Genomic DNA, 21,179 nt, shown 5'->3' with positions numbered 1-21,179 from the left:
ATATTTTTATTTTTACTCAGTTTCAGGTATTCTCTAATTTATGCTATTTATCACTTCATTTATATTCAAACTCATCTGATAAGCCTTGAACTGTAGGAAAGAGTCTAGGCACAAACATTCACCTTCTGCTTGTTCTTTCAAATGACTTGGGAGAAACTGAGTTTCTAAAAATATATGCAAGGATAGACAACTACCTTAATACCATCCAACTATTTTTTTCCACACCTCCCCACTATCAGCCTTTATCCTAACATAAATGCAGCATCCAACCATAGCAGTAGGATGATCTGAATTAGAATAATGAACATAAATGTTTCCTTTGGCTAGAATCATGCTGATGTTTCAAAGCCTACATGAGAAGTTTTTATATCTTAAAAGCAGAAAAGAATATACTGGGAAAAAAGTTTCTAATTAGAGGACTTCTTAGGAGAAGATGTAAAAAACCGTAACATTCATAACAGATACTCCTTAAAAGTAGAATAAAATGTTTTTGAGAAATACCAAACTTTCAAATTATACCTCCTGACTCATGGTTTACAATCATAAGGATGAAAGACAGGTTCAATATAAAAATAATAATTTAACAAAACAAAGCTTCTATAATTGATGTTCTTATTACTTGGTTATTATGTCAAGCAAAAACTATGAGAAAAAGACACTGAAAAAAGGAAGGGCAATTTAAGAAAGAAATTTTCTTGACTGTATTTACATTTCACAAATTTACCGATTTTACTATCTAGGAGTCTGAGATGTGAAATAGCTAATATATAATTTGCTTGAGTAAAAACTATTTTAGATACATGTCTAATAATAAATGCATATGAAAACATTAACTTGAACATGCAAAAATTCAACAAGGTAAAATAGAAGGTAAATCCCTGGAATTAGGGGAGAACAGTCTAGAAGTGAGAAAGATGAAAAATCAAATGAAAATAACAAACTAAAACTCTTATTCCTGTAACAATTTTCTTTGTTGATTAATGCTCTTTTATGTTACTTTTCCTACAATTAATAAACATTTCTACATATACACTGAATTTAATCCCAAATGTTGGGCCTCATAGCCTTACACTCAGAATGGTACTTGGTAAGAACAACCATGTTCCTGATATTCATTAGTAAAAACTGTTTTATTAGACTCAACCCCAAAGACAAAAATAAACAATAGGTAAACAAAAGCTATAAAAGACCAGACAAAACACCTAAGCCAGGACCACTATTATGAATGATGATGATTCCAGGCTTGCAGAATGATCCTAATAACTTACCAATAACTCCAAGACTGGTTAGCCGAAGATACTCAAAGGGTCGTGTTTTGCTGACAGTGTGCAAAAAGGGGTACAAAAAAAGTGGGATGTGTGCTGCAAGAAATGCCGACCTGAAAGAAGAGAAGAATTGCATTCTGAGCTTAGAGCTAATTTCTAAGGATTCTGAACATTCAAATTTCCAGGTAGTTAATTTTGTAAGGCCTTTAACATTGCTTGACCGAGAAATCTCTAGGGAAGACCATTACTGGTCTTTAGTTTAGCCCAGTGGTTCTCAGCTGGGGTAATTTTGACCCCCTGGGTCATGTGGCAGTATCTGGAGATATTTTTAGTCGTCACAGCTGAAGTGACTGACATCCACTGGGCAGAGGCTGGGATGCTGCTAAAAAATTTTACAGTGCACAGGACAGTCCCGTTTTCCCCCTCCTCCTACCACAAAGACAATCCAGCCCAAAATGTCAACAGTGTCAAGGCTGAAAAACCCTAGCCTAGGCCAATGGTTAAAAGAACACCAAATTTCCCCTGAAACCAGTACCAAGTACTTAAAAACTGATAACATACCCAATTGCAAATTTTAAAAATAGGTCATAAAATGTACTTAAGTGCACAAGAGATTCTCCTATATGTCTCCTCTCACCTCATTTGAGTGAATAACAATAATATTCACAGGTACAAGCTGACAAAACCTTAGAAACCAAGACAACAAAATAAAGCAGCCACTATCAAGGTTTTATCTGTTACACTTAAATACACTTCTTTGTTAGAGCTCTCAGATAAACCAAGTATCCTAGAAACACTTATATCTGCAGCTGGACTGCAAGGAGATCCAACCAGTCCATTCTGAAGGAGATCAGCCCTGGGATTTCTTTGGAGGGAATGATGCTGAAGCTGAAACTCCAGTACTTTGGCCACCTCATGCGAAGAGTTGATTCACTGGAAAAGACTCTGATGCTGGGAGGGATTGGGGGCAGGAGGAGAAGGGGACGACAGAGGATGAGATGGCTGGATGGCATCACTGACTCGATGGACATGAGTCTGAGTGAACTCCGGGAGTTGGTGATGGACAGGGAGGCCTGGCGTGCTGCGATTCACAGGGTTGCGAAGAGTCGGACACGACTGAGCGACTGAACTGAACTGAGTATGTTCAGCAACTAATATGGAATCAGTCTATTACTTTATATAATTTATAACTGTTACAGCTTACAGGAGAGTCAATACTCCAAAATTTTAACCAAATACTCTTGTATTTTTCTTAAGTACTTAAAAGTAATTTTCTTAGCAAAGTTTCTAATGTTCCAAAAGGTCAGTGCTAATCCAGCACTCAGATTTTATAAGGAAAACCTGACAAAGAAAGGAAAAGCTTTAATAAGATGACTATTAAGCACCTTAAGACCATAAAAGCCACAGAGCAGATTTCTAAACAGAATCTCCCCTTTCTTAATTTGTCATATATAGCAGCAAGGCAAAAATTTCTCAACTTGTGTATCAATTCTCATTTATGACAGAGGTTGACTAGAATCCTGTGTTCAAAAAGGTTCTGAAGCCAAATCTGGCTTACTATGTGAGAAAAAGTGCTGAGTACAGACACTGAATTCCTACTAAGTACCACGCACTGTGCCTCATGCATGGCATAGTGATGCCTACCATGGATTCAGGAGCAAGTAGTAGCTGTGTACTTGACTTCCTGAGAGGTGATCACCACTCCTTTAAAGTTACTTACTAACAACAGGCAAAAAGTAAATGAGACAATGGAATATTATTCAGCCTTAAAAAGGAAGGAAATTCTGACATATTCAACAGTACTGATGAACCTTGAGGACATTATGTTAAGTGAAATAAACCAGTCACAAAAAGGCAAATACTATATGACTCCATTTATAATGAGGTATTCAGAATAGTCAAAATCATAGAAAGGAGGACAGTGGTTGCCAGGAGCTAGGGGACAGGGGGATGGGAAGTTATTGTTTAATGGGTATAGAGTTTCAGTTTTACAGGATGAAGAGAACTACAGAAATGGATGCTGGGACAGTGGCACATTATTAACGTATTTAAAACTACTGAACTGAACACTTAAAATCGGGACTTCCCTAGTGGTCCAGTGGTTAAGAATCTGCCTTGCAATGCAGGGGATGTGGGTTTGATTCCTGGTTGGGGAAGTAAGATACCACATGCTGCAGGACAATTGGGCTCATGTACCACAACCATTGAGCTTATATGCCACAACTAGAGAGAAGCCTGCAAGCCACAATGAAAATCTTGCATGTTGCAACTAAACCCAACACAGCCAAAAATAGATGAATAAATAAAAATAAAATGGTTCAAATGATATATTTTATGTTATTTATATTTTACCACAATTTAAAAAATCAATTGTAAAAGAACATGTTACTATGGTTGATTCATGTTGATGTTAGGCAGAAACCAACACAATACTGTAAAGCAGTTATCCTTCAAGTAAAAAAAAAAAAAACACATAACATGTTAAACAATACCATATTGCCACTACACCAAAATTTGGTGAAATTAGAAACCAGAAATTCTTCAGGAAAAAAAAAAGTAGGAATCCTAAAGAACCATACCAAAACAGGTGCACCCTCCTGCAAGCCCCTCCTCTCATCATTCAGAAGTTTTAGGACCACATTCAATACAAACCTCTACCCACACATCCATCCAAAGTATTTACCTGGTTTCTGGGTGTGACGCCACACACTGCAGTAATGCTAGAGCATTGCAAACTCTGTTAGACTGGTGTGCTGTCAAGGTGGGTGGGTTGATAGATGGATAAATATTTACAATTTCCTAAAAAATGGAAATCAACACCATATGAGCACGGAATAACTTTAATTCCCATGGTATGAAAGCCAACAATTTTAATTCTGTATACCCAATAAGAACAGAACCATCAAAGAGGGGGCAGAAATAAACAATATTCCTTTCATCACAAATATACCTGACTGAGACTATTTGAAACATATTATCCCTAGGAAGACTTCTAAGGAGGCAACTGTGGTTACCCATACTTTTCCCTATATTCTGTATCATCTGTGGAGGCTTTCACTTGAGGGACTCCCCTTCCCCCATCTTTGTCAACACCCTATTTAGGTTGTAGTGATGAGACAGTTGGCCAGAAAATGTCAGTAAATCAACCACTTTAACTCATAAAGTTTCTGTTTGGTCATGCAGCAAGTGCAAAAAGGGGGAGATAAGAAAGTGCGTATATGTGTGGGGATATGTACAAACAGCAGAGAACATACGTATTCTCTGTCAAAAGGTGATGATTTGCTGAACACAATTCCATTTATCTTAACTGTAAAATTTTTACACATAAGAAAGACTAGTTTCCTGGGTATATGCAGTATACATAGAATATGAATTTACTCAACAGATTTTAAAAATTAATCTAATTATTAGGAATGTGGACAATATTTTAGAAGATGATCACATCTTGGTTCTTAGGACTACATCATATCAATTTATTCCCCGGAAATGACTGTTCTAGTCAGAATCAAATATTAGTTATTTATTCTTTAATGTACAAGAATACCCACCTTTACTCCTATGGCTGTTATATCTTTACTCTAGCATTTTCTTTACCCAGAATATACCTTTCAGTTCTTATACCTCTCTCCCCACCACCATCCTCAGTCCACCTGGTCATACAGTATTATTTTACAGTACTCCTAAAGCTGTGTTTCTCAAAGTGCAGTTCTTACATCACCTACATAAAAATCATCTGGGAGCAGGAGCTGCTTGTTAAAAATACAGATTTTTCATTTTAGACTAAATAAATCAAATCTCCTGGGTAGAATCCAAGAATTTCATTTTAATGAGTATCTTAGATTTTTCTAAAACAAGATTCTTACAAATGTTAACGCTTTAAAAAAAAAAACTTACCAAAGTTTTCAAAATCATTTGTACAAAGGCAGAGAGATACATTTGCGATAATTAGGAATGAAATGCAACTCATGGATATATACACCCACCTGTAAAAGTGCTGCAATAGTACCAAATGAATGCCACAGCATGGGTGCAAGGTCAGGAACAGATTCTCGCTTCTTACTTAATTCCAGCAAAGCATTTTCCCTCGTCTCAGGACTGGATAGCTCGTTGATCCACTGATAGATCTTTTCTCTATCCACCTGAGCCAGTGCAGTAGGCACAGGCTTCAAGTGAAAATAAGAAAAGTAAAAGTAAACATGTGAGTTTCATTAGCATCAAACCAAGTCTAACTCTGCTGTATCCTTTAGAGGGAATATATTTTTTGTAAATAACAGGGCATCTTTTCTAGAAACATATATTTGATGTAAACTAATTCAATAAAACACACACTCCTTAATAATACCATATTTAGACATTTACCCTACAGGTATACTTGGGTTGTACTGAAGACGTATCAGAATGTTTACTGTTGTACTATTTTAAAAGCAGAAAACTTGAAATCTATAAACATCTATCAAAAAAGAACTGGTTAAATATGTATGGGTACATCTTTATTTGGAATACTACATAGCCCTTTAAAAAAGTTATCTCTATACTGTGCTGATACTAAATAAGAAGCAAAAAAAACAGAGTGTAAAATAGCTTACATGCTTCCATTAACACACACATGTATTCTTATATATTTACATACAACATTTCTAGAAGGACACATAAAAAACTGCTAACAGTAGTTACCTTTAAGGTTAGAATCTATATGGGAGACTTATTTTTATTGTACACAATAAAATCTTATTTTTCTTATTGTACACAATAAAATCTTTTACATACAGTTTAAATTTTTTTAACCATGTGACTATCATGGTGTTTGAAAAAAAAAGTCACCCCCCTACTGCTCTTCATTCCCCAGTAACTCCAGCATCCCCCTCCATTAAGGAGAAAACTTACATAATTTGGAAAAGCTCCCTCCTCTAATGATTCTTATACAGACTCTACCTCCATCCCTTGGAGATTTACTCACTTCTTACTCATGTATAAACTATATAAAGAATCTTTCATTACTGTGCTATAAAGAATCTCAATATTCCAATAAAAATTTGAGCACTTCTATAATTCTTCACATTTTCAAACAGGCTTGGTTAAGTTCCTTAATTATTCTTACCTGGAAAGTAAGATGAAAGACTAGAAAAATGATTACCATTGCTACTTTAGGCTCTGAAGTCCTAACAAATTCATAGCTATTTCTATCCCTAGCCCAATATTGTTTCACTTCATTCCCCGCACCCCGCAACCATGAGGATTAACAGAGTAGGTAGATAGAAAAGAGATCTACACTTGTAGATTAGACTACGAATGCTCAGAGGAATCAACTTGCTCAGTTCACCCAAGTACAAAGTTGCATATTCTCATCTTTCTTGAACCATATTACACAGCTTCTTACAGTATTTATTTGTTCCCATAACACCTTAGTGTGATAGAATAATGATAGACCCATCCCACATGATATAAAGATGAGGAACAAAAAGCACAACTGTCTTCGCTGAAAAACAGAATGAAGTCTAAGGTGGACTTTGAGGAGTACTCACATTTACTCTACTCAAGCTGAACAATCACCTTCTACAATTAGAAGCTCGATTAGAAGCTTTCAGCTTAATGTTTATCATTTCTCTTGTGTGCTAGAGTGAACCACAAAGTGTTCTGCTAAATGGCCTATATACCGTGCAACTTAAGTCCTCCTTAAGTGTCTCAGAGTAATCTGCTAAAAGCTGTTTTGTAATTCCCATCAGTGATGCTCAAGAAAACATGAGGTTCCTAAATGATATAGAATAGGGTAGTTTTCTGATCCCCATTCCCAATAGCAATAACAGTATGTTCCATGCATCTGCCTTTTCTATGCTGCCACAGACAGGCCTTCAACTTTAAAAATTATTTTTGGAAATGTAATTCCACCAGAAGATAGGGTATATTTATTTAGAGTATTACATCACCTTAAAAGCTCAGTGAAAACAAGGGCTAAAATTGTAGCTTTGGGTTTCCTGCCCAGAATCCCTTGGACGACCTACAATCCTAAAGAGGGCCCCACGACAACGTTCTAGCAATATAGCATCTATCCTGATTAGTCATTACTCACTCTTAGAGGCCTGCCATCCAGATACTACCATCAGTAAGCTCCACCATCTTCTCCAGAGTCAACCTATGACTTGTATCCAGCACTCCTATACCCTATCCCATCCCGGGGAACTCTAGGTGAACACCACCAGGCTGCAATGGTAGGTACCAGCTAGCATATAATGGATTTGGGACTGTAGGCCTGGTCTCCACATATTCCCATTTCTAGAGCTGGTTTGACTCCAACAGAGAAGACTGTGCCCCTGGAGTGATATTGGCACTCTAAAGGGCCAATGTCTGGTGCTCCCTACGGCCATGACCACTGGCTGCCAGTAATACTCCACCTTTTGAAACTACTCGTGGAAATTTTAGCCTCTATGAGACTCTGGTTCTAAGAGAGCTAGGGAGGTCAGTCAGTTCAGTTGCTCAGTCATGTCCAACTCTTTGTGACCCCATGGACTGCAGCACACCAGGCTTCCCTGGACATCACCAATTCCCAGGGCTTGCTCAAACTCATGTCCACTGAGTCGGTGATGTCATCCAACCATCTCATCCTCTGTCATCCCCTTCTCCTCCTGCATTCAATTTCTCCCAGCATCAGAGTCTTTCCAATGAGTCAGTTCTTCGCATCAGGTGGCCAAAGTATTAGAGTTTCAGCTTCAGCAACAGTCCTTCCAATGAATATTCAGGATTGATTTCCTTTAGGATGGACGGGTTGGATCTCCTTGCAGTCCAAGGGACTCTCAAGAGTCCCCTCCAACACCACAGTTCAAAAGCATCAATTCTTCAGTGCTCAGCTTTCTTCACAGGCCAGCTCTCACATCCATACATAACTACTGGAAAAACCATAGATTTGACTAGATGGACCTTTGTTGGCAAAGTTATGTCTCTGCTTTATAATATGCTCTCTAGGTTGGTCATAGCTTTTCTTCCGAGGAGCAAGTGTCTTAATTTCATGGCTGCAGTCACCATCTGCAGTGATTTTGGAGCTCCCCCCGAAATAAAGTCTGTCACTGTTTCCATTGTTTCCCCATCTATTTGCCATGAAGTGATGGGACTGGATGCCATGAACTTCGTTTTCTGAATGTTGAGTTTTAAGCCAGCTTTTTCACTCTCTTTTGTCACTATCATCAAGAGGCTCTTTAAGTTCCTCTTCACTTTCTACCATAAGGGTGGGGTCATATGCATATCTGAGATTATTGATATTTCTCCCAGCAATCTTCATTCCAGCTTGTGCTTCATCCAGCCCGGCGTTTTGCATGATGTACTCTGCACATAAGTTAGATAAGCAGGGTGACAATATGCAGTCTTGACGTACTCCTTTCCCAATTTGGAATCAGTCTGTTGTTCCATGTCTGGTTCTAACTGTTGCTTCTTGGCCTGCATATAGATTTCTCAGGAGGCAGGTCAGGTGGTCTGGTAGTCCCATCTCTTGAAGAATTTTCCAGTTTGTTGTAATCCACACAGTCAAAGGCTTTGGCGTAATCAATAAAGCAGTAGATGTTTTTCTGGAACTCTACTGCTTTATCTATGATCCAGCAGATGTTGGCAATTTGATCTCTGGTTCCTCTGTCTTTTCTAAATCCAGCTTGAACATCTGGAAGCTCACACACGGTTCACATACTGTTGAAGCCTGGCTTGGAGAATTTTGAGTATTACTTTGCTAGAATGTGAGATGAGTACAATTGTGGGGTAGTTTGAACATTCTTTGTAATTGCCCTTTTTCGGGACTGGAATATGAAAACTGACCTTTTCCAGTCCTGTGGCCACTGCTGAGTTTTCCAAATTTGCTGGCATATTGAGTGCAGCACTTTGACAGCATCATCATTTAGGATTTGAAATAGCTCAACTGGAATTCTGTCACGTCCACTAGCTTTGTTCGTAGTGATGCTTTCCAAGGCCCACCTGACTTTGCATTCCAGGATGTCTGGCTCTAGGTGAGTGATCACACCACTGTGGTTATCTGGATCATGAAGATCTTTTTTTAATAGTTCTTCTGTGTATTCTTACCACCTCTTAATATCCCTGCTTCTGTTAGGTCCATACCATTTCTGTCCTTTATTGTGCCCAACTTTCCATGAAATGTTCCCTTGGTATCTCTACTTTTCTTGAAGAAATCTCTAGTCTTTCTCATTCTATTGTTTTCCTTTATTTCTTTGCACTGATCACCAAGGAAGGCTTTCTTATCTCTCCTTGCTATTCTTTGGAACTCTGCATTCAGATGCTTATATCTTTCCTTTTCTCCTTTTCCTTGTACTTCTCTTCTTGCCTCAGCTATTTATAAGGTCTCCTCAGACAACCATTTTGCCTTTTTCCATTTCTTTTTCTTGAGGGTGGTCTTGATCACTGCCTCCTGTACAGTGTTACGAACCTCTGTCCATAGTTCTTCAGGCACTCTATCAGATCTAATCCCTTGAATCTATTTCTCACTTCCACTGTATAATCATAAGGGATTTGATTTAGGTCATACCTGAATGGTCTAGTGGTTTTCCCTACTTTCTTCAATTTAAGCCTGAATTTTGCAATAAGGAATTCATGATCTATGCCACAGTCAGCTCCAGGTCTTGTTTTTGCTGACTGTATAGAGCTTCTTCGTCTTTGGCTGCAATCTGATTTCGTTATTGACCATGTGTAGAGTCTTCTCTTGTGTTGTTGGAAGAGGGTGTTTGCTATGACCAGTGCGTTCTCTTGGTCAAACTGTTAGCCTTGGCCCTGCTTCATTCTGTACTCCAAGGTCAAATCTGCCCGTTACTCCAGGTGTCTCTTGCTTTCCTACTTTTGCATTCCAGTGCCCTATGACGAAAAGGACATCTTTTTTGGGGGTTAGTTCTAGAAGGACTTGGGAGGTCAGGTGGGTAGTAATGTGGCCCTCAGGTACAAGCTTAGAGAGGAGTTCTGCACCCACTCTAACAAGGAGAAGGAGGCAGTGAGGGCAGTTTGGTACCAGAAAGTAGCTGAGGTAGGGACTTTCCTTTTCATCACCCCTGGTGAATTCTGCCCCAGATTTAATAGCAGAAGTTAGTTTAAACCCACTGAATACCTATTTGTTATGGGATGAATACAGTTATTTTTTAAAAGTAGGAGTTCACATACATAGCGCTTACTCTATTAGGCACTTTCTTAAATAAATGTTTATTATCACAGTCATTTTTTTAGATGAAGAAACTGAGAAGTTACTTAAAGGTTAAGTGGCAAAGCTCAGGATTTGAATTCAGGTGGTCGGGCAGCAAAGTCCATACTCTTAACTGCTTTGCGAATGCTGCTTCTTACTTCCTTAAAGATCAGGTCTAATCTAAAGACAACTCTCCAAAAACACTATTTCCTGTGACCCTGTGACAATAGAAACAGGGAATACATAAAAACCGCAAACAAAAATGAAAATACTACTGTTGTTAGTTCAGCAGAATCTGATAAACAACCAGCACCCAATATCATTGATCCCAATATCAAAATTGAGAAATTTTCTTCTTAATGAGATCTGAGGTACTTAATAACCATCATTGTAATGGGAAGGGTCAATTAAATAGTTTGACATAATTCCCTATATCAAATCAAGGCTCAGATGGGCATAATTTAGCTAGTGCTAGCCACCAACACCCACCCACACACTTCCCTACTTCTACCAATATATCAACAAATAATTTTGTAACAAACAAGGAAATTTAGGTTTTTGGAGAATAAAAATATTACAACCCTTTTTTTTTTGACCCTGAGGCTTGCAGGATCTTTAGTTCTCTGACCAGGGATTGAATCTAGGACCTGGAAGTGAAACTGCTGGTTTCCAATCACTGGACTGCCAGGGCATTCCCTACTTTTTACATTTTGAACTATGCACTGATTTCCATATTAATTTATATTACTGGACAATTGATAAAATACTTTGTACATCATCCCTGAATAAAACCCCAAGGCACAACTCTAGCATCTCACTAGATCTTTAATTTTATTTATTTTTGGCTGCACTGGGTCTTTGTTGCTTTGAAGGGCTTCCCCTAGTTATAGTGAGTAGGGGCTACTCTTTGTTGCAGTGGGCAGGCTTCTCTTTGCAGTGGCTTCTCTTGCTATGGAGCTCTAGGTGTGTGGGCTTCAGTAGCTGTAGTATGCGGGCTTGGTAGCTGTGGCTCACAGGCTCAGTCCCTTCACAGCATGTGGAATCCTTCAGGACCAGGGATCAAACCAGTTTCCCTTGCACTGGCAGGCAGATTCCCATCCACTGTGCCACCAGGGAAGTCCTCACTTGATCTTGATGGCCATATTAACTAAAAGCCCGATGCATCTGCCTCTTCTTCTGAAGTCCAAAGACTATTTAGGTACACCTTTCACAAAAATACTAGAATCTGAAAATTGATGACTTCCTAAAAGGGAATGGGATGTAAAAGAGAAGGTAGGGTAGATGAGGAAAGAGAGGGTAACTGTATTGTACTTTTATTTATTTTTTTAATTAATTTATGTACTTAGCCTGTGCCGGGTCTATGTTGGCTGCTCGTGAGCTTTCTCTATTTATAGGGCGGGGGCTTCTCATTGCTGTGGCTTCTGTTTCAGAACACAATGTCTAGGGCACTTGGGTTTCAGTAGTTTCAGCGTGTGGGCTCAGGACTTGTGGTACCTGGGCTCTAGGGCACAGGCTCAACAGTTGTGGCACACTAGCTGTGGGCCTAGCTGCTCCTTGGCATGTGAGATACTCCTGGATCAGTTATCAAACCTGGGTCTCCTGCATTGGCAGGCGGATTCTTTACCAGTGAACCATGAGGAAAGCCCTGAATTGTACTTTTTAAAACATGGTTTCACTGAATGATCACCATCATGGTATCACCCTCATTTTACAGCTGATGGAACTATGAGTAAACAGTGGGCAGATTTCTGCCCTCTTCCAGTTCTCTATTTAAAGATCACCTCTAAAGATTCTTAGTTCAGTTGCTACAATTCTAATTTATAATTTACTAATATACCTCTGAGGCTGTGGCTGATACAAACTCAATCTACTTGCACATACCATCCAGTGACAAAGAAGCAAATTCATCTAATTTACCTTTTGGAAACTGAGGCTTCCCTGGTGGCTCAGATGGTAAAGAATCTGCCTGCAATGCAGGAGACCCAGGTTCGATCCCTGGGTTGGGAAGATTCCCTGGAGAAGGGAATGGTTACCCACTCCAGTATTCTTGCCTGGAGAATTCCATGGATATGGGAGCCTGGCAGGCTACAGTCCATGGGAACACAAAGAGTTGGACATCACTGAGCGACTTTCATCTTTTGGAAACTACCTAACTTAAACACACTAACAGCAGAACACTACCACATGAGCAGAGGTTAGCAATTTCTGAATCAAATGAAATTTCTAGATCATTTCCTCAGAAAAATAAACAACTGTAAACTGTCTTGCATGTAATTTACATTTACCCTAAAATTTACAAATAATTCCAGGGAATTCATAGAGTCTACCTGTAATCCATTAATAGACCTAAGATTAAGAAACTGTTTATCAGGTTTAAGAATAGGAAAGACCCTGGGACTTCCCTGGTGGTCCAGTAGTTAGAGGACTCCGCACTTCCACTACAGGGGGCCCAGGTTCAATTGTTGGTTGGATTGAGCCTTGTGTGTGGCCAAAAAAATTAAAAAAAAAAAAAAAAAATCAGAAAGACCTCAATTAGCAAGTAACAACACAAGTACCTAACTGGAATGCACACTAGATTGGGAGCTAGAAGTGGTTTCAAAACGGTTTTGCCATTTCTACAATTGTGCAACCTAGAATAAATCATTTACTTTTCTGAGCCTCAATATTCACTGGTTAGATGAGAGAACTATATTAAATAATTAAGTTTTAGTTGCTTCTAAAATCTCAGAACTTTCTTTCTTTAGTTAAAAGTGAGAGACTAAATGGCTACCAAACAATTTTATTGAGCCATAATTTGCATACAATAAAACTTTTACATGTACTCATTTAAGTATACATGTCAATGAATTTTGAGATATCTATATACCGGAGTGACCACCACTACAATCAAGATACATTACTGGGCACTCCATTATCCCCCCAAATTCTCTATACTTCTTTCAGTTAACCCCACATTCAACCCTCCATAGACTAGGTTTGACTTTTCTAGGAACTTTTAATAGGAGGCAATATTTACTGAACATACTAAGTGCCAGTCCCTGTTGCTGCTGCTGCTAAGTCGCTTCAGTCGTGTCCGACTCTGTGCGACCCCATAGACGGCAGCCCACCAGGCTCCCCCGTCCCTGGGATTCTCCAGGCAAGAACACTGGAGTGGGTTGCCATTTCCTTCTCCAATGCATGAAAGTGAAAAGTGAAAGTGAAGTCGCTCAGTCATGTCTGACTCTTCGTGACCCCATGGACTGCAGCCTACCAGGCTCCTCCATCCATGGGATTTTCCAGGCAAGAGTACTGGAGTGGGGTGCCATTGTGAATACAAAATAGAATTTTGTATTCTAGACTGTATTCTGACTGAAATAGAGATTATTTTCCAAAGTCTGGAGAAGGCTCAACACATGGCTTTCAGTGTCTTATATAATGATGATACAATAAGAAAACTCACTTTCTTAACAGCGCCGAAGGGAAATATCAAATTAGCTTAATATTTTTATCTTCATAAAAGAAGGGCCAGAACGTTCTTCAAAATAACTTTTTAAAAATGGAAGTGATGGGACTTCCCTGGTGGTCCAGTGGCTAAGACTCTGAGCTCCCAGTGCAGGGGGCCCAGGTTCGATCCCTGGTCAGGGAGCTAGATCCCACATGCTACAACTAAGACCCAGAGCAGCCAAATAAATAAATAAATTAAAAAAAAAAATACTTATTAAAAAAAATAAATAAAATAAAAATGGAAGTGAATAAACAAAGAAAATTTGGTCAACTTGCTTAAAACTTCAACCGGAGACAAAGAAGGAGATAGTGTCTAAATTAGATACTTCAGAGTGCATAATGTTCTTTTTACTTGCCAAAGAGGAGGGTATCTGGGAGTCCAGCACTGCTTCAACAGAGATATGAAATAACTGATGCAGCTGCTAGTTACATAGTGAGGGAAAAACAAGGGTTTAAGGATGTTAGAACTGCCACTGGAAAATTTTAAAAAAGCATATACAGTGCATCTCCTAAAGGCTTACCTTTGGCTGTTTTAGATCACTAGCATAACATTCGTTACAGAAAATCCATGGTATATGTGAAAATTTGTGGTTCTATTAAGCTGAAGAAAACTTCAAGGTCCATAGTAAGTAATTTGCTACTTTGCTGATGCAAGAATTAGAGTCCGAAGGCTGAATTCTGGGAGTAAGTCATTTAATCAGTGAATGAACCCAGTCCACCACTTAGCACTTTCTTATTCTTATTTAATACAATCCTGTGTGGTACTTCTGTTTTTGTTAGATTTGAGAATGTAACTATATTCTGTGATGGCAATAATGAAGACGTTAGGACGAAGTATTCTGTACAGAATGAAAAGAGTCCGATCTACTTGAAATTATTGGCATAATAATACTAAAAAGAGTCAAAATTTAAGATATCCCAAATGATCTCAATTCCTCCAGTGAATAACATACCTGCATTCATATATGATCACATTCTCCTTTGATACTACTGTCTCCCTAGATGAAGTCATTATTTATTTGCAATTTAAAAAAGAAATAAAGGTATACACAAATACAAATTATCATCATTAGACAAAAAGTAAGCATCTTCTCAAGCAGTTTAGATTATTGCAGGCACTGATGCATGTCTTATTGACACAATTTTTAGTGAGGAATATACACCATCAGAGGATGAGATGGCTGGATGGCATCACCGACTCAATGGACATGAGTTTGAGTAAGCTCAGGAGTTGATGATGGACAGTGAGACCTGGTGTGCGGCAGTCCATGGGGTCGCAGAGTCAGACATGACTGAGCGACTGAACTGAACTGATACACCATCAGTGTCCCTTTACCCAGATGAGAACAATACAGTCAGTTTAGCCTAAAGGAAGGCACTAAGGATTGGGAAAGGGGTGGCTCAACCTTTTTTTGCTTCAGTCTCTTCATTAACCAAATATTCCAGCGAATAAATGGTACAAATGAACTTAGAGCTTTTGTGTAGTCCAAACAGAAAAATGGGTGAAAAAAACACCAAAAGTTCAATTTCCTAATAAAGGTAATTCACTGTAAATCTAATTGAAGAAACATGCATTGAATATTTTAAGTAATGAACCAGAGCTCTAATGGCTGTTTCAAAGATGTATTAGGGAGCAACTGCAAAGAAAAGTTGAATAGGTAGAGACATTCTGAGACATAGACAAGCCAACCTTAGAATTCTTTGTTTAAACTGTCCCCTCCAACCAGCAGCAACCTCATTTTCTGACTGGCTTCTTCTCATGTTAGTCACTAGGTCCTGTCCAACTCTTTGTAATCCCTCTGTTCATGGAATTATCCAGGCAAGAATACTGGAACGGGTAACCATTTCCTTCTACAAGGGGTCTGACCCAGGGATCAAACCCAGGTCTCCTGCACTGCAGGCAGATTCTTTACTGTCATATTACATGTAGAATGTGGAAGAAACAAAAAAGCTGGAGAAACTGCAGTCACCTAGTTAAAGAGATTATATAAAAAGTACCTCACCCCGTGAAGTTTCAAACATTTTAGAAAGAAGGTGCCAGGAGGCAGAGATGCCACTAACCCTGGAAATGACAAAGCTGTCTGTAACCTAGCCACACCCAACTCACTTTTAAACTTTAAATTTAACTTTTGTCCTCTATTGAGGATTTATGTCATTTTACCTGGTAATGCAACTTCAGTATATTATTCTCTCTAAGCCACTTCGCCTTGATGCAACTGAAAAAAGTTGGATGAGCATTCAGAAGAGTATGCTCAAATCACATGATACTGTCTGCCCATCACGGCTATTTGCTCTCAGTGGTCACCGCCTTCATCAATACCCTGGCATTCAGCAAAAATATTTGAGCTCTTACTTGGTGCCAGGAACTGTCCTGGCACTGAAGTAATCATGTAAACACGATCTATCTACATGATCCCTGTCCCTGACCTCAAAAGGGGGACAAATAAGAAACAAGTAAATGAATCAAAACTTGGGAAAAGCTTAAGCAGAAAAGATGGAACGGCGGCCAGTTGTAGCTGGAGCCTGCAAAGCAATGTGATACAAGACGAGACTGAAAACAGGGGTAAGGAACATTAATGCTCAGGGAGGGCCTTGTAGGCAATGCAAAGTGTTTGGGTTTTACCTCAACAAAACGGGAAACCGCAGGATTACTTTAGCTAGGTTGTGTGCGTGTTTGTCGCTCAGTCGTGTCCGCCACTGTGCGACCCCACGGACTGTAGCCTGCCCAGGCTCCTCCGTCCATGGGATTTTCCAGGCAAGAATACTGGAGTGGGTTGTCATCTCCTTCTCCAGGGGATCTTCCCGACCCAGGGATCGAACCCAGGTCTCCCGCATTGCAGGCAGACTCTACCCTCTGAGCCACAGTGGATGGTTATTAGGAGTTTACACTGTTTTTCTTGGTCAAAAATCACGCTGGTAAAACGAGACGTATGAAAAAAGGTTTTAAACGCAGAGAACCGTAAGTCAGACATCCTAACTAGTCAGTTGTTTAGGTTTCGGATTTTGTATCTTTGTAAAGCAAGTGGTTTGAGCTAGAAGCCATTTCCTCCCCGCCGCGATGTGGCTAGGCAGGGAGGGTCAGATGCACCTCGGAAGTCCCCTCGCCCCCGCCAACGCCAAGCACGCAAACGGCGGCCTAAAACTGTTGGTAGAGCAATGAATCAATGAATGGCCCCTCTGGGCCGCAAGGGAGGCGGTCCAGCGGCGCGACCAGGCCCCGGGGCCGGAAAAGTACGCGCTACACGGAGCCAGAGGCCGCGAGAGCCGGCCGGCGGGGAGAGTGGGGGCCGGCTCTGTCACAGCCAAGCTCAGCGAGGAGCGGGGCCGGGTGCTCGCAGGTTGAGGGCTGAAGGACTCTCAGCCTGCCACAGGGAGTTAGGACAGAAGGCCGAAACGCGGGGCTGAGAAGAGGTTTGGGGCCCAGGCCGGGGGCCCAGTCACTTACCGCAGCCGTCGCCAGACTGTGCATGTTGGGAGCGGACGCCGCTCTCCTCCCACTGCCGGACGCGCCAAGCCGCGTCCCAGCTTCAGCACCTCAGCCGCCGAAGATGATGACACGCCGCAGCCGCCATCCGCCTCCGGCTCGCTCCGCCCCCTCCGCAGCCCTCTGACCTTTCACCTCTGACCCCGCCCACACAACCTCTTCCCGCCCCCCCCAGCTTCTGGAGTTAACAATCCTCGGGTCTGTTTTGTCCCATAAGTTTCAGGACCAGAAGGACACCCGCCTCCTGCTAGTCTCCCCCATCCCCGGCTTGGAGCAGGTATCTCCAGAGAGGGGCGTGAACTCTGACCTTCCTCCGGAGGCCAGTGAAGGGCGGGAAAAACCAGGCAGTCCGGGAGGACAACTAGTGCGCATGCCCAACTCGACTCTGTAGGAGGGAAATGGTAGGAAAGCGAAAAAGTGCGTGAAGTAGAAAGTGCGCGTGCGTACTATGATCAGGGCAGGGGCGGGGCTACCTCGGCGTGATTTCGCCCGGTACTGGGGCGGGGAGAGGGCGTAGAGGGGGCGGAGTTTCCAGGCTTGCGCGCACGCGCTTCTCCTGGTCGCGTCGGGTGTGCGTGCGTGCGTGCGTGTTTGCGTGTGGTCACAGTTCCCGCCATCAGCCGCTCTCCCTAACTGGGGGAGTGAGCGGCCCCTCTCCGTACCCGGTATCCGTTCCTTCGTGACCCCCAGCTCCTCCCCCTCCACGCGGACTCCGTGCTTCCGGCAGGCCTGTCCAAAGCTCCGACTCGCAGGTACAGGTAAGGCGGGCCCGGCGAGCGTCTCAACGGAGCCGTTTTACCCTGCCCACCCCCCCCTCACTTCTCGCCCCGTGCGGTCCGCCCACTCGGCGTTCACTCTTCTGGAGTTCACCGGCTGCGGTTCAGCCCGCCCCCATTCCCTCGACGCCGTCTGTCGCCGCACAGGTACTCCACTTGGGTGTTCCCCCAGGCTTTTCCTCTCCTTTGACCGGGTCTTTACTGTCACTCGCTCCCCCCGTGACCCGAACCTGGCCCCTCTTTGCTGGGGGCTGTCGTTGTCCGTCATTCGCACCTTAGCGAGGCCTGCTATCTCTTCAGGTGACTTCCGTTGCCGCTTGTCTATCGGGCCTTGGGATATGATACTGTTTCACTTTCTTGGCTATTCTTCACCTCTCTCCTAGTCATCTTTCACTCTAAGGCATGGATTATATAGTTTTTTCGTGCCTTTGGTTGTTCCCCATCTCTAGCCATCAAATCAGGTTGTCACGTTTACCTATTTTAGGTCATGATCTGTGAGAGGAAATAATAATTGATGACAAAATCCTCTGTCTAGAAAGTTGGTCTGTGGGTGGTTTTGTAATCCTTTCAAAATTTAGGCTCTGTGTAAATGCCTCTTGGGGGTGGCAGTGTCTGACATGCCTCTAACTGGAAGAGCTGTCTGAACAGAGGATGTCAAGTAGGCAATTGGATTATACTGGGGTTGGAGCTTAGTTGTAAGCTGGGTGCATAGATAAATATGTGTGTGTGTGTGTGTATATATATATATATATACATATATATATATAGACATCATCTGCCATGTTGATAGTAATTGAAGCCATGGATGTGGATGAAATTGCTTGAGGAGAGTGCATTGCTAAAAAGGAAAGGGACCTAGGACGGAGCGCTGAGAGATTCTTGGTGTTTAGTACCTGATAGAGGAGTACAAGTTTTGCAGAAAAGGTGAAAGAAGTTGTCAATAATATTGAATTCTGTTGAAAGATAAATGAGGACTGAAAAGCCTGTTGACATCAAAGTAATCGATGATCATAGTGAGAGATGTTTGATGGAATAAAATGGATATCTGGGTGCAGTCTTGTTCTCCTTTTACTGTTCCCTTCCACCCTAAGCTTTAGATTCTACCTGTATGTTGATGGTGAAGGACAGGGAAGCCCGGTGTGCTGCAGTCCATGGAATCGCAAAGAGCTGGACACAGACTTAGTGACTTAACAACAATAGATGACTTGAGAAGTTTTATTTCCAGTGTGTTTCCTCTGTTTTCAGCTCAAAGTCTAAATAGCTAACTGCTGGACATCTTAATTTGATTTTTTTTTCCTTAGGAGTTTCAAAAGAACAAACCTGAAACCAGTCTCCTCTCCATACCTAAATGTGTTATCTTCCAGTATCCCATTTTATTAAGTGGTATTTCCATTTACGTAGTCTAGAACCTTGAAAACCATTCTTGACTTCTCGTCATCCCATGTATCTGTACCCTCTTCAGATTCTATTTATTGTATTTCCATTATGTGTCTTGGATCTATTTCTGTACATTTTCATTATCACTTTTGTAATTCAAGCCACAACACTTTTTCACCTGGACTTAATGTTCCTTATATTCTCATTTGTAAAATGGGAATGATCACCTTGTTGGACTGCTAAAAGGATTAAATGAAATAACCATGGTAAGCACATTACATAAAATAAATAGCCAGTGAGTATTAACTATTATTGTAATTGTTGTTATAAGCTGAATCACTTCAATACTGTCCTGTCTGGTTCTAATTTCTTTCATTCTTGCTTCTGTCACTGTCCTTCCCAAACCCAAACAAAACACATCACTTTTCCATTTAGCAGTAACATGTCATTTGTCTGCTTAAAAACCTTCAGTGGATTTCCCATGACTAAATATTTATTACATTAGGGTAAAATTCAAAATGTTTACTACGGTGTGTAAGATTCCGCATAACCTGATTCTTTCCCACTTCATCTCGCTCACTAAACTCCAACCACAATGCTTTTCATTTGCTTAGTTACACCAAGTTATTTCCCACCACAGAACCTTTGCATGTGTGGTTATGGACTGTTCCAGAATGACTATCTCTCAATTTTCATCTGAAGTGGTACTTCCAACCTGTATCCCCCTGCTGCTGCTAAGTCGATTCAGTCATGTCCAACTCTGTGCGACCCCATAGACGGCAGCCCACCAGGCTCTCCCGTCCCTGGGATTCTCCAGGCAAGAACACTGGAGTGGGTTGCCATTTCCTTCTCCAGTGCATGAAAGTGAAAAGTGAAAGTGAAGTTGCTCAGTCGTGTCGGACTCTTCGAGACCCCATGGACTGCAGCCTACCAGGCTCCTCCATCCATGGGATTTTCCAGGCAAGAGTACTGGAGTGGGGTGCCATTGCCTTCTCTGTGTATCCCCCTACCCAATCCTAAATTAGGTACCCTGTGATAATTTCTCACGATGCCCTGAACTTTATACCATATTCAGTACTTTTAATTATATATTTACTTGTGTGATTATTTAAAGTCTATCTTCTAGAATATGGTTTAGAAATTATTTCATTTCTATTTCTCAAGAATTTGTTGAAATGAATAAGTAAATTGGAGCTTGCTAGAAGAACCATCATGTCTTTGGGAAACACCAGCTTACTGATATTTTTGTCATCTGATGACAAGCACCTTTTTTCACTCCACAGACAAAAGATGCAAAAAGACAAAGTTTACCTCTTTGGGCAATATTACCTGTTCCTAGATCATAGAATCATTCAGGTTTTAGATTCTTTGAATTGAAGAAAAATTTCATTAAGGTCAGCTTCTCTCTTTATTTTCAGCTACCACACAATTTTCTCTCTTTGTGCATTAGTTTTATGGCTCATTTTAGGAAAGAAAGCCCTTAGAAATCAAAGCAGTGATTTACATATTTTAACAACAGGTTAAACTGCGAGACCAGTAAAGAAGTTTCCAAAAATACATAAAGGAAAATTTCATGTTTAAGTAAGTGGCTGGTGGTGGTTATGGAAGAGAATACCAAAATTTAATAAGTTGTGTGT

The 21,179-nt window shown here is 40.9% G+C and overlaps 2 protein-coding genes across 10 annotated transcripts in view; one reads left to right on the top strand and one right to left on the bottom strand.

Moving 5' to 3' along the window:
* Positions 1 to 17,516, bottom strand: part of CNOT9 (CCR4-NOT transcription complex subunit 9) — a 31,339-nt gene extending 13,823 nt beyond the window's left edge. The window contains exons 1-5 of one of the 2 annotated variants that reach the window (XM_070772392.1): positions 17,351 to 17,490; positions 16,529 to 16,818; positions 5,249 to 5,428; positions 3,949 to 4,064; positions 1,269 to 1,378 (exon numbers count right to left, since the gene is read on the bottom strand). In XM_070772392.1, coding sequence (XP_070628493.1) covers positions 1,269 to 1,378; positions 3,949 to 4,064; positions 5,249 to 5,290 — 268 coding nt within the window. In that variant the 5' untranslated portion in view covers positions 5,291 to 5,428; positions 16,529 to 16,818; positions 17,351 to 17,490. Of the gene's footprint in view, positions 1 to 1,268; positions 1,379 to 3,948; positions 4,065 to 5,248; positions 5,429 to 16,528; positions 16,819 to 17,350 lie in introns of both variants that reach the window. The other variant, XM_019976704.2, reaches the window with a different exon arrangement.
* USP37 (ubiquitin specific peptidase 37) overlaps positions 16,449 to 21,179 on the top strand; it is an 86,808-nt gene continuing 82,077 nt past the window's right edge. For 3 of the 8 annotated variants that reach the window (XM_019976674.2, XM_019976652.2, XM_070772191.1), the window contains exon 1: positions 17,952 to 18,147. The gene's annotated coding sequence lies outside the window, so the exon portion shown is untranslated. Of the gene's footprint in view, positions 16,469 to 17,560; positions 17,667 to 17,950; positions 18,148 to 18,192; positions 18,313 to 21,179 lie in introns of those variants that run through there. The other 5 variants (XM_070772226.1, XM_070772219.1, XM_019976683.2 and 2 more) reach the window with 5 other exon arrangements.

The sequence above is a fragment of the Bos indicus genome, chromosome 2, assembly GCF_029378745.1.
Source record: "Bos indicus isolate NIAB-ARS_2022 breed Sahiwal x Tharparkar chromosome 2, NIAB-ARS_B.indTharparkar_mat_pri_1.0, whole genome shotgun sequence".
NCBI lineage: Eukaryota > Metazoa > Chordata > Mammalia > Artiodactyla > Bovidae > Bos > Bos indicus.
This window is presented reverse-complemented; position numbering and strand designations above follow the sequence as displayed.